General features: G+C 63.1%; 1 protein-coding gene across 5 annotated transcripts in view; it reads right to left on the bottom strand.

The window, feature by feature from the left end:
* SHISAL1 (shisa like 1) overlaps positions 1-12,760 on the bottom strand; it is a 140,246-nt gene that overhangs the window by 60,820 nt on the left and 66,666 nt on the right. The window contains exon 1 of one of the 5 annotated variants that reach the window (XM_040490594.1): positions 729-752. The exons of 2 other annotated variants lie outside the window; for them this stretch is intronic. Coding sequence is in view for 2 of the 3 variants with exons in the window: in XM_040490591.1 (XP_040346525.1) it covers positions 507-627 (121 nt within the window). In the remaining variant the exon portion in view is untranslated. Of the gene's footprint in view, positions 1-506; positions 709-728; positions 753-12,760 lie in introns of those variants that run through there. 2 more of the 5 variants (XM_040490591.1, XM_040490590.1) reach the window with 2 other exon arrangements.

Below are 12,760 nucleotides of genomic sequence, written 5' to 3'. Positions count from 1 at the left end.
GACCGTGCTGCCTGTGTGCTTGGTGCCCTGCCTTGACTGCAAACCGGGAGAGGGGACCATGGGAACGCAGGCCTCGCCCCTGGGACCTGGCCACCCGAGCCCGGAATCTCCCGGCACTGGGAACAAAGAACACGTGACCAGTGACATGCCTGTCACCAACGCATACGTGTCCCACCGTGCCCCTCCCCCGCAGGGGTGCACGAGGGGCAGGCGAGGTGGAAGGAGCACCTCCAAGGCCAGGCCCACGGCAGGGCGAGGACAGGTCCCGCCCTGGCCTCCTGGGCGCCCGGTGTCGGAGATCAGGGCACAGGATTAGGCTTTTGCTCCGCCTGGCCCTTCCCTGGGCACCCCTTTCCCCGGCTCCCCTGTCCCCATCAGGCCAGCCCGCGAGGCCCAGCTCAAATGCCACCTGGTCTGGGCAGCCGCCTCGGCTACGCCCCCCCCCCCCAGCCCCACCCCACGGTCCGGGGAGAGGCCCCTCTTCTGGAGGCCCGTTCAGCGAATACCTAATGGGCTCCACTGGGGGCCAAACCCAGTGCAGGGCAGACATAAGCAAGTCGGACACAGTCCGGCCGCCACGGGACTGTGGTCTGGGGGGTAGAGCCAGGAAGCAACTGATCCCACCATGAGTTAGTGGCTAAGCTTGGACCTTCTTCCTACTTCTAGCGGTGGTAGGACCACTATGGATTAGCACTCCCCAGGGCAGGGCCCTCTGGGGACTCACAGACCTTCCTGAGGGCGGCAGGTGCCCAAGAGACAGGCGCTGGCACTAATGGGGAGGCAGCAGCTGGCAGCTGTTGAGGGCTGTCCCCAGGGCGGGGATGAGCGTCACCCAGGCGCTCACTCGCTTCCAGCCACGCCCCAACCCGAGGCTGTACTGACGCCCTTCCCAGGGTGCAGGCGGTGGGGGGGGGGGGGGGGGGGGAGGGAGCAGGGCCCGGATTCAAACCCCGCGCTCTGCTCCGGGGCCCTGTCTGCGCTCACCCATGAGCATGTCCACACGCCAGGCAGCACGCACGCGCACACGCGTGTAAGCCCACACGGTGGCAGTGGTGACTTAACCTCCAGCAGGTCCCCAGGCTCCCAGGGCCCTCCCTTGGCGGCGCAGACCTCACCCCGAGTTCGCGAATGTTTGTTTTCAGCACGACACCCACTTCAAGGCCGTGACCGTCTCGCTCCGAGATGTGAAGGCTGGGGATGAACACTCCAGGAGGCGAGACGCCCGCGTGAAGCCAGATCAGAGCGGGTCCCTTGACCCCTGCCGTCGTGCTCGAAGCCCGTCCACCTTTCCTTCAAACACAGATGGTGGTTTCCATGGCGTGCCCGGCACGGTGGCCCTCTGAGCACATCTGCCTCTTCCACGGGGCCGCAAGCCGGACAAGGGCTGGGACCCAGGACCGCTGACATAATTCGCAGGGCCCGGTGCAAAACGGAAAACGCGGGCCTTTGCTACAAAGTTAAGTCGGTATCTCTGGACAGCGACGGCAGGACAACTGCGTGAATCGCAGCCCCGCGAAGCTGGCCCTGCTGAGACCGTGCCATTGCTGCTTGTCGCCATAAGCAGCATCGGGGCTGGCACACAGTAGGCACTTGGTAAACACCTGCAGGAGTGGTGAATGAGTGTAGGCATCGTCGGCCCCGTTTTTCAGATTAAAAAAAAAAAACCCTAACTTAGCGAGACGAAATGGTTTGCCTGGACCTGGAAGGTGGCAGGGCCATGACCCGAACCCGGGGCTGTCTGACTGCAAACGGGCTCACGGTGGGTGCCGGGTGGGGGGGTGACGTCACCTGGCCTGGAATCCGAGCCCTGCCGTTTGCCAGCCGGGTGTTCTAGACAAGTTACTTCACTGGCCTCGGGTTCCTCGTCTGTGAGACGGGAACCGTGCCCCCACCTTGCTGGGGGACTGGGGACAGAAAGGACCAGAAGCACAGCAGAGCACCTAGCATCTAGCAAGTACTCCAAAAGGGGCTCCTGTCTGGTGTCGCCCACTGTTCCCAAAGCCGGCGGTTTAGAGCTTCCCGTGTGCCCCCTTAGCAAACGGCGGTGTGTTTGAAACCATGCCTGCCGTGAATTTCTGAAGTTCTTCCCTCCATGCTGTGCTTGTGCCTTTGGTCAGTGCCAGTAGTCTTCGCTCCGACGGCTGGCTCATCGCTTCCCTGCCCGGTGCAAGCTTCTGGGGCAGGGGGCACTTCTGTGCCTCTCAGGCCCCCACCATACTTAGCATCCAGTAGGCGCTAAATAAATATTTGCTGCCCAAGGAGTAGAAACTGTGTCCACACTCGCTGGTCCGGATGCCAGATTCACCTTACTGCCAAGAGCAGGCTTTCAGAAGAAACAGCGTAGATCCAGGCAGAGAGCAGCAACATGCCTGCTCCTCCCATGGAGACCGGGTCCCGATTTCTACCGTCATCGCCAGTGACCTTGGGCATTAGCCTCATGGTGGAAGCCAGCGACCTTAGCCAAGATACCCCAAACCCCAACTCTGGGGCCAGGGAACCCGGGTGGGGCATGATAACACCTGCTCACCTCTCCACCCAGGGAGGAGAGCTCTCTGCAAACTGTAGGGTGGGATGCTGGGGTGTTGCAACCAAAATAGTGTGCAGGTTACCATTAACTTAGAAACCACTGCTGTCTCCTCCAATGCCCCCCTCAAGAACACATTCTTCCAGTTTCTCCTTGGTAGGGCTCTCTCCCCTCTGCAACGTCCTCCCCCCAGCCAGCTGGGCTCTGGGTTCAAGTTCTCAACTCGGCCTGTTTCTGTGGCCCCCTTCCTTGAGCCCCTGCCCTGGGCCCCTTCTGCACACTTCCTGCACGGTACTCCCTCGACTGCTGGAGGCAGGCACTGCCGCTCTCCCCACGTCACAGGTGATGAAACTGAGGCTCGGGCAAGGGCACACAGCTGAGGGAGGCTGAGCCGGAAGTCCTAGTCCTGCCACCCCGGGTCACAGGGCAAGCGGCTCCCCCCCCCCCCCACTCAGCCTCAGTTTCCTCCCTGGTTAAGGGGAGGGCTTAGCTGAGGCCATCGAGGGGCACTCTGCAAGTTGACAATCCTCTGCCTCCGTCTGTTCCCTGGAATTATCTGGCGGCACCATGGAGCTAAAACAACCCCTGGAAATCCCAGCGGCATTTTTTTTCCCCACTGGAGAAACACAAAAATATCACATGAAGAATGAATCACTGACTGTGTCAGGGCAGGAAGAGGAAAGACAGGCCCGCGGAACGCCTGTCTGGAGGGTGGCCTCGATTTCTCTCCCGACGCCGGGGCCTCTATTCCGGCCTCCCTCGGTGTGCGGGGCCCTGGCCCCGGGACCCTTCCTCACAGGGGAGAACAGAAGCCACAGAGAAGCCTCGGATTCCCACCTGTAGGTGGAGATGACACACCCACCCTGAAGGGGTGCCGGGAGGGACCACGGAGGCATGCACGGATGCATTCATTCATTCATTCATTCATTCTTTCTTTCTTTCTTTCTTCCATTCCATTCGAGGCATGATGCTGGGCTGGGGGCTGCAGCCCGGTGGGCCGAACAGACCCGCCCCATCCTCACAAAGGCAACCAAATACCCACATGTGTGACTCAGGGCATTGGAGCAGATAGTGGGGGGAGGGGAGGGGGCTGACCTGGTCTGGGTCGGGGGCACCCCAGGGAAGCTGAGCTTTGACAGGTAAACTGGCCCGGTCCAGACCAGGAGAGGGTGGGCCTAGGGGAGAGAGCATTCCAGCACTGAGCACAGCTCGGCAGAGGCCAAGAGGTGCAAAGGGAGACGGGAGGGGAGGCAGAGGAAGGGGGAGGAGACCCCGTTCACCTATCAGGGCCCAGGTGAGCGCTCCGGGCACAGGGGACATGCCAACGGGCATCATTCGTGAAGACCACCAGCGACAAAGGGGGCTGCGCTCCTGGGCGGGGAGGGGACAGGAAAAGAGACCACAAAGCGAGTGAAGCGGGGGGGAGGGGGGGGCATCTGAGGACCTACTGTGTGCCAGGCACTTTCGTGCATTCTTGGGCCTGCATTGGAGGGGGGAGGGAGGTGCTGGCCATGACTCTGTGGGGGGCCCCTCCGTCTGTCCACACGGTCCTCTGCTGGCCAGAGCTGGGTGAGTGCACAGGCCACCCCGAGGAGCCGGGGGGACAGGGGAGGTTGAAAGGTTGACAGCTGGGCCACAAAGGAGGCCGGCTCCCTCCCCTTCCCTTCTACCTTTGCACCCCCACGTGGCCTGAGCTGCGCCACAGATAAACCCCCTTTCTCATCCCCTGGGAGAACAGGCACCCTGCGGGCCACCAAGTCCAGACTGGGCTGGGGCCCCTGTGTCCCGCCACGGCCCAGGTGGGCAGAGGCCCCCAGCACGGGGAAAGCGGGGGCCGTGGGGCCCAGGGCAAGTGCCGCCCCAGCCTGGCGGGGTTGGGGGCCAGTAGCCTCGGGACCAGGAGGAGTCGGGATTATCCGCGATTTACAGGTGAGGAACCAGGCATTTCTCATCTCAACTCGGCCCCCGGGCCACCCGGCTAGTCAGTGGCAGAGCTGGGACTCGGACCAGAGTGGCCTCCCGAGGGATGGGTGAGGGGATGGGGGCGTTCCCGGCAGAGGAACAGGGGGAAGGTGGACGGACACGAGGGCTGTTTCAGTGCCACAAACGCGTTTACCAAGGGGAGAGGGAGCCGGAGGGCGGGCTCGGAGCTTGGGGTCCCGACAGTCGGGCTTGGGTCCCGGCTCGGCCACTTCTCAGCTGTGTGACCCTGGGCATGCTCCCGCACCTCTCTGAGCCCGGCCCGCCTCGACGTTTTTACGATACGATTCAAAGCAAACCCGCTGCGTGCCAGATCCCGAGAACCATGATATACAGACAGGTGGCTGGAGCGTCACAGGACTCTCTGTGACCACCCTACGTAGGACAGGACCCACCGGCCAGCCTGATGGGCCGGGACACAGGACGCCTGGAGGAAACCCGAGTCCTCAGCAAGCTCGGGGAGGCCCGGGGGAGGCTGATGTCACCACATCCTCAGAGTGGGTGCCCAGCTCTGCAAGGTAAAGGGCACCAACGCCCCTCCCAGGCTCAGGGACGGCCCTGCTGGCCCGCGGGGACCACGCATGAGAATGTTCTCGGTAGCGCGGTGTAGAAGGGCAAAGCCCTGGGGACAGCCCAAGGGGACAGACGGGAAAATGCACTGCGGTGTGCCCAACACTGGAACACAGCCACCCCGGACGTCACGGGGCATTTTAGCAACCCAGGGCTGAGGGAGAAATTCAGGTCCCCAGATCAAACTCGGCATGGTCCACTTTCCGAGACTAAACACAGCTGGAGAGGAACAGGCGCTCTGGAAGGAGGCATGTGGCCGTGACCGGGCACAGAAGGGAGCGAACATAACGCTTGGGTCCTGCGGGGGCAGGGGGTGAGGGAGGGCCCTCGGGGCCAATGTTCCAGCCCTCGCGTTGGGTGGCGGGTTTGGGAATGTTTATTATGTCATTAGGAGACAAACGAGTAAAAAAAGAGGGTTTGGCACGGATCACAGTGGGAGAGCACCAGGGGAGGAGCCAACCTCATTCCCTGGCCCGCAGTCCAGGCAATAAAATGTCAAATCAACGCGCGGGGCGCCGGGGTGGCTCAGTGGGTCAAGCGTCGGCTTTTGGATCCGGCTCAGGTGATGATCTCACAGACCGTGAGTTCGAGCCCCCCGTCGGGCTCTGTGCTGATGGCACAGAACCTGCTTAGGATTCTCTCTCCCTCTCTCTCTCTCTCTCTGCCCCTCCCTGGCCGTCTCTCTTTCTCTCTCAAAATAAATAAATACACTTAAAAAGCACCATTTTAAAAAACTGAACAAAAAAAAAAGATTATGCCCCCTCCCCCATCAACTGTAAATAGTCCCAACCCCCTGGCACTGGGGAGCCAACCCCTCAGGCGTGACGGGCGGGGGCGGCTGCAGGGGGCTGGCCTGGCAGAGTTCTCCAGAAGGGCTGCCTGTGCTCGGGTCTACCTCCCGGGCTCTTGGCCTGGCACTGGGGTTTTCCCACGCCCCTAAGGATCTGTCTCCACGTGGATTTCCAGCCTCCTCCCGGTGAGTGTCCTGTCCCCTTGAGTACTCCCTGGTCATAAACTCTCTCTGTGCCTTGGCTTCCTCGCCTGCACACGGGGGACACCGGTCATGACCCCTCCTCCCGTGTAACTGCACAATCTGACCTGCCCTGGTGGGCCCACCTGACATGACACAGGCACAGGACCCCAACGCCACCTTGCACCTGCCTGGACAGGTCACCCGCCTCCGGGAGGTCCGGTGTCCCCCTCTGTAAGTGGGCGCCCTGCCTCTCCCCGCTGCGGGTCACAGGGAAATGAGGAAGACGGAGGTCGAGTCGTGCGCGAGGTGCCCTTGGCCATTCACAGGGACGCCAGGGGATCCAGGGACGGCAGGACGGGTGCCTGAGGGGAAGAGGATGCCAAACGGATGCCGGTGACCAAACACACTGCAGACAGCAAAGCCCCCGCGAGGCTCCAGGTGCTCTCAGCCGTGCCCTTGACCCTGACCCCCCATGATGGCGCTCTCCCACCCAAGGAGGATGAGAGCACCATGTGACTTGCTCAGGCGTTGCTGTTACTAACAGCGGCCCCAGCGTGGAACCCAGATTCAAAACAGACCGGGACAGGGGCGCCTGGGGGCGGGGGGGCGGTTCAGGTCACGATCTCGCGGTCCGTGGGTTCGAGCCCCGCGTCGGGCTCTGCGCTGCCGGCTCGGAGCCTGGAGCCGGCTGCGGATTCTGTGTCCCCCTCTCTCCCTGCCCCTCCCCCACTCACACGCTCTCTTTCTCTCTCAAAAATAAACGTTAAAAACCCTGACCGAGCCAAGTAACCGGGGTGTGATGCACCTGGGCACGTTCACCCTGGGGTGAGGCACCTACATCGAGGATGCTCTATGTGGTGGGGAAGAGTCAGAGCCTCTACCAGCTCAGGACCCTGGAGAATCGAGGGACCTCTCGGACCCGAGGCGTCCCCTTCTGTCTACTGAGGATAGCGTGCACTAGAACGAGAAGCGCGCAGACTGTGGTAAGGTGGCTGGGCCGGGGTGCCTGGAGTGCGGCCCTGCGCCCCACCGGGGAGCCGGCTAGGCTTTTCGGGGGATTCTGACACCCGCTCACGCAGGAGAACCACTGGGCTGGTCAGAGGTCAGGAGATGGTTTCTGGAAAGGGCCTAAGGCACCTGTCCTCTGAGCCGCTTGGTCTTCATTGTAACCACTCAGCCCGGCCATCGTCGCCCCGTACCCCATCCCGAGCACGTGGGTGAGGCTGTGTTCCAATGAAACTTTATTAACAAAACCAGGCGGCCCGGGGCCACTGAGCCCCTGCGTCACAGCCTCGATGCCCACCAGCCTCCGGGGCACCTCCCAGGAGCTGGCTGGAGACACGGGCCCCTGGGCCGCCCCGCCTGCCAACCGGGCCGGCACCTGCAAGTTCGAGAGGCCCTGGGCCGCAGCACACGCTGGGGAGCAGGCAGCGGCCTCTCCAGGCGGCCCCGGGCCCTGCCGCTTGCTTGCTTGCTTGCTTCCTTCCTTCCTTCCGGGTCTGATGAGCAGGGACTGGGGGGGGGGGGGGGGCGGGGGGCGGGGCCGCCAAGCGGGTTCTAACAAACCTCAGCACCGACTGGCGGCGGCTAATCTACAGCAGCTGCTGTTGCAACCAGAGACTTGTCAGCTGTGATTAAGCGAAGTTGCCTTCAGGCCAATCAAGTTCAAAATTATGCAAATGGGACCATAAAGGAGACCACGGGGAGGGTGCGTGAGCGCTGGCTCCCTCACTCGACCTGGCGCTCTGAACCCCACCCCCCCACCGCCACCGCTGGTCTGGGGTGGGGGGGGGCCCCTGCCCGAGTCACCCCGGGACCCGCTCCGCTTCTGGGGGTTAACGAGCCGGCCGCCCACGCTCCGCATAGTTGGCACCGAAGCCGCCGGAGCGGGAGGTGAGCCAGCAGCCCGCAGGAGCCCAGCCAGGCCCTGACGCCCCTCGGAAGAGCATCTTTGCCACCCCCCGCTTGGCCGGTCTGGCCCCACGGGAGCCCCGATTCTGGCCTCACCGGGGGCCCTCCACACCTAAGAGGGCTCCCTGGTGGTGGTGTCCTGACAGCCGACAGCCGGGGAAACGGGACACTCCCAAAGGTGGCAGGAAGCGGCGCCCAGCCATCTTCCCCGAGCGCTTACGAAACGCTGCTCACCCCTGCGACCCAGACCTGGACAGCCTCCTCCAGCTCATCTCCATTCGCGGGGCCCCTGGCACCCCCAGGTGCGCCCCACAGCCATCCCCAGCCCCGTGGTCCCCCCTCCCCTGGGCTTTGCGGCCTCCCTCTGCCAGCCCCTCCCACGACGGACCTCCCAGGAGGAGTGAGGGGTCGGCCACCAGACCCCCGTGAGGGGTGGAAGGCACAGGGGTTCCGCGACAGAGGGAAGGCCCTCCCGCCCCTTTCAGACACACTCCCCGAGTCCCCATCCTGTCCAGGGGAACAGCAGTATCACATCGTCTTAGGTGACCTGGAGACAAGCCAGCTCTCAGGCCTGAGGTCACCGTGGTCGGCTCTGTCAGGGGTGGGGTCAAGAGCGGGCTTCTGGAATCGCAGGGAACTGCTCTGAGCCCCCCCCCCCCCCCCCGCTCGGGGAAGACCGGCGCCTCAGGCCTACGCAGCCCTCCCCCCGGCCCTGGAGGCCCACCCAGGTTCACCCCGGCAGCGACAGGGCAGAGTCTGGCCCCCCGGAGGGCGAACCTCCTTCACACGGGGCCTCTGCGGCCTGAACCCTGCCCAGCAAGGCCGGCTCCCTGCTTTTCAAGACGGAACATTGCTCATAACGGCGAGAAACTCGCTCAGTTTTATGGCCTAGGTTGACATCGAGGTAAACAGTGTTATGGAGGTCTAATTAGCGTGCCGCCTGGGGGAGCATGGGCTCAAAGATTTCTGGGGAACGGAGAGGTCCCGTCCGAAAGCGTTCATGAAAGAGCTCCGCCAGCAGGAAGCCCGGCCAGGGCTGGGCTGGGGAGGGCAGAATTCTACGAGGCGGCAGGTGCCGGGCCCGAGCCTGGCAGAGGGTGGCCAGAGAGAGGACAGGGGTGCGGGCTGGCCTGAGGGAGGGCGCACGGCTGCCCTGGGACCCCTTAGCCTGTCTGCGCCTCCCCCTTCCCTGCGAAGGGGGGTGCTAGTCCCGGCTCGCGGGGGTGGGGTGAAGATTAAATGAGATCGTATATGGGAACCCAGGACCGTGCCGGGTGGTCAGTCGGTGGCCAGGAAACAGGGCTCCTCTTCTCTGCGCATCCTTCGTGGAGGTTTGCTTAGAGCGGTTACGTGTTCTCCTAGGTGAGGTCGTCGCACGTGACCCTGAGAAGCGCTCCAAGGGGGATGATTAGCCTCAGGTGGACACGAGAGGCCTCCCAGGGGCTGTCATTTCTAGGGGGGGCGGGTCACATAGCTTATTAGAAGCAGACCTGGGACTGGTACCCAGGTTTCTAGATTCTTGGCCCGGGGCTCCCTCCACAGTGTCCAACTGGCCACACCTGCCACAATGCACCCATCTCCGGCACGGCGGAGGGAGGGGGCGTCTACACTTGGGGCTCACACGGCTGTCTGTGCCGCGGCATCCCCTCCCCGCGCCCCACGCGGTCAGTCGGGGGGGGGCCCTCCTTGGACAAGAGCCCAGGGGATCCAGGCTGTGGAGGCAGAACCCAAGCAAGGGTTAGCCTGTATGTAACCACTGGCCTTCTGTACGGGGGAAATGGGAGAAAGAGACTATTTCTTGAGCACCTACTACGTACCCAGCCTTCGGGCAGCATTTGACAAAGGCCGCCTCCCTTAAGCTTCAAAAAGGAGGCGGGGCTTCTGCTCCCAGTTTGCAGATGAGAAAACTGAGATGTTGTGTCACCTGCCCAAGGTCACGGGGGGTGGGGGGGGGGGCCCGCTGAGCTGCTGGTATCCAGCAGGTCTGGTTTCCAAGTCAAGGTTCTTTCTGGGCCTCTGGCTGTTGGCCTTGGGCAATGGGGAGGAAGTGGAGGGGAGGGGGGGGGCTGCCGCTTTCCGGAAATGAAACCGCAGAGAAATTCCCCCTCTCCCGAGGCCTGGGGGAAAAGCAGAGGAGAGACCATTTTTGGAATCAGCTGGTCCCATTTCCCACCGGATGCTGGAGTCCCCGCCCTCCGCCCACACTCGGGACTTCCCGGCAGATCTGGCCCCTGACTGAACCCCTTCACCCACAGAACTCAGCTCACCACGGCCCCCGGAGGGCCATTCTCCTGGGGGACAGTCAGACTGGGAAGCTGGGAGAATCTGTGCCCCCGGCCCTCCCCTCTGTGCTGCTCTGGCCTCACACTGAACGGGCTACTTTTTTTTACGTTTGTTTATTTTTGAGAGAGACAGAGTGTGAGCGGGGGAGGGGCAGAGAGAGAGGGAGACACAGAATCTGACACAGGCTCCAGGCTCTGAGCCGTCAGCACAGAGCCCGACGCGGGGCTCGAACTCACGGACCGCGAGATCGTGACCTGAGCCGAAGTCGGCCGCTTAACTGACGGAGCCACCCAGGCGCCCCGGAACAAGCCTCTTTTAAAACGGTCAGCATTTGGCTCAAGCTGTGAAAAATGAATCCACGTTTGGTGTGTTAGGGGGTGTAGGCTAGGCCACGCCTGGGAAAGGAAGGGGTGGTGGGTGGGAGGCCCCCTGGGTGTCCCGGACCTAGCTCCTGGCCTCAGGGATGGGGGGACGGGGAACATCCAGGTACTGGGGAGACAGATCTGGTTCCAGTGCCCTCACCTCCGCTACTAGACATGGGACCGTGAGCAGGTCGCTCCATTCAAACCCCCAGTTCCGTTCCTGCCTCCCTCCCGTTCATCTCGCGGGCAGGAAACTTTCAGTGAGCACCTAGTAGGCGCCACTCCTGACTCCAGCCCTGAAGATGCAGAACTGAACTAGACAGACACCTGTCCTTGGCACGTGGATGCCTCCGTCTGGAGCGGAGAGCGGGGCTCTGCATGCCTCCCCACCTGGGGTCTGGCACAGGAGGGGGCGAGCTCAGGGCGCCCACCTTGGCGACGCCCACGCCTGAGGCCCCTGCAGACTGACGGCCCCCCGGTGGAGGCCGGGGCCAGGGCCGGTGCCCCTCTGAGACCCTGGTTGCCCAGCCCTGCACTGGGCACGGAGCGGGAGGCGGCAGGCGGTGGGGGGACGGGTGGCGAGGAGGCAAGAGGCCCCGGCCCCGGCCTCGGACAGTCCGCAAATAAACTGCTCATCCCCCTTCCCAACTGAGAGAGACAGAAAATAGCTTTCACACTATATTTTCTGATTTTTTTTTTTCCCACTTCACTGCTTCTAAATCGATCCAGAACAGATTGTCCAATTGTTTGAATTTCAGGAGAAAAGTCTCCTAATCTTTCCTCGGTCCTGCCCAGAATTCTGCCGCGCCCTAGCCCTCTCCTGGCGATCTGGCTGGAGGCGGGGGCTCCCCCGGGGCTGGGGGGGGGGTCTGTGCTCTCTGGTGGCGCTCATGCCCAGGACTCCCCGGAAACGTCCTGTCCCCGGAAGAGAAGGCTTTGCTCCTCCGGGAAGGACCGGACTCGAGGGGCTCTGCCCGCAGTGGGGCCACTCGGGAGCCCGAAAGCCTGGGTAGAGCTGGAAGCCGCCACCCGCCCGTCAGGTGGGTGCCCTGCCCGTCAGGAAAAGTACCCTGCATGCTGGGCTGAGCCACAACCTAAGCAACCGTGAAGGGCTGGCATTATCCCTGTTGAGCCAGCAGCAGGGCAAACACTCCTTAACTTGCCAGAGTCAGGCCACTGCCTTGGAGGCCAGGCCACCGCCGAATGCTACTGCCTTTCCACCAATGCCACGGTCAGCCACGCCCAGGCGCGGAAAGCTTGCAAACTCCTTTTCCTGGGCTCCATATGCGTCGTCCCTTCTGCCTCGATGTCCCTCTACCCCTTGCCCCTTGACCCGGTCATCCCACACTCTGCCTCCTGGGATGCCACCTCCTCCGGGAAGACCTCCTTGCTGCTCCGCCCCCTTTCTCCAGGCAGCATGCTCCTCCAACCGCTGTCCTCACCGACACTTGCTCAGTCCCTCATGCAGGACCCCGACCCGGGGCGGAACAGGCAACTGTGCCCAGACCGCGAGCTCCAGGCACAGCTTCCGGAGTGAATAACCGGGCAACGTGCACCTGAACAAACGGCTTGCGTGCTCCTGTCTGACACCCGGCCCCTTCCAAGGAGGCCACAGATGACAGTGCAAACCAGGTTCTAGATAGTGAAGGTGCCACTGCCCTTGACCTCGAGGTCCAGATGATGCTGGGCAAAGCCAATGCAGCCCCTCCCAGACCTCACCTCCTCCCCAGGATCTCGCTACCCTGCATCTGTCCCCCCAAAGAGAAGGAGCTGGGTGATGGTGACAGACCAGTGGAAACACGTGAAGGGCTTGTTTCCGGAACACTCTGCCTGGCCCCTCAGGGCCCCCACCCGCGTGGGAGGCAACCCTCCCAACCCCGGGACGGGCAGGCCTGGCTCAGGCTGGCTCTGCCCCCCCACCTGTCCCTTCCCCGACCCTGTGCTTCGGGCCTCCTGGGGAGGGACTCGGGCGGCTCACAGGCTGGTGCTCCAGATCTCTGCCTGCAACGTGCCACCCTGTTGCAAAGCCTCCCGTGCAACCTGTCCCCCACCGTATGGAGTCCAAACACCTCCTCCGACTTCCCGCGCAGCTTCCCAGATTACAAACTACGCTCAGACACGCTGCCTCTGTGCATCGCCACCCCCCCCCCCCCCCCC

This window comes from Herpailurus yagouaroundi, unplaced genomic scaffold (genome assembly GCF_014898765.1).
Source record: "Herpailurus yagouaroundi ecotype Mexico unplaced genomic scaffold, PumYag 182, whole genome shotgun sequence".
NCBI lineage: Eukaryota > Metazoa > Chordata > Mammalia > Carnivora > Felidae > Herpailurus > Herpailurus yagouaroundi.
Note: the sequence above shows the minus strand (reverse complement) of the source record. Positions and strands in the feature narration are given on the sequence as shown.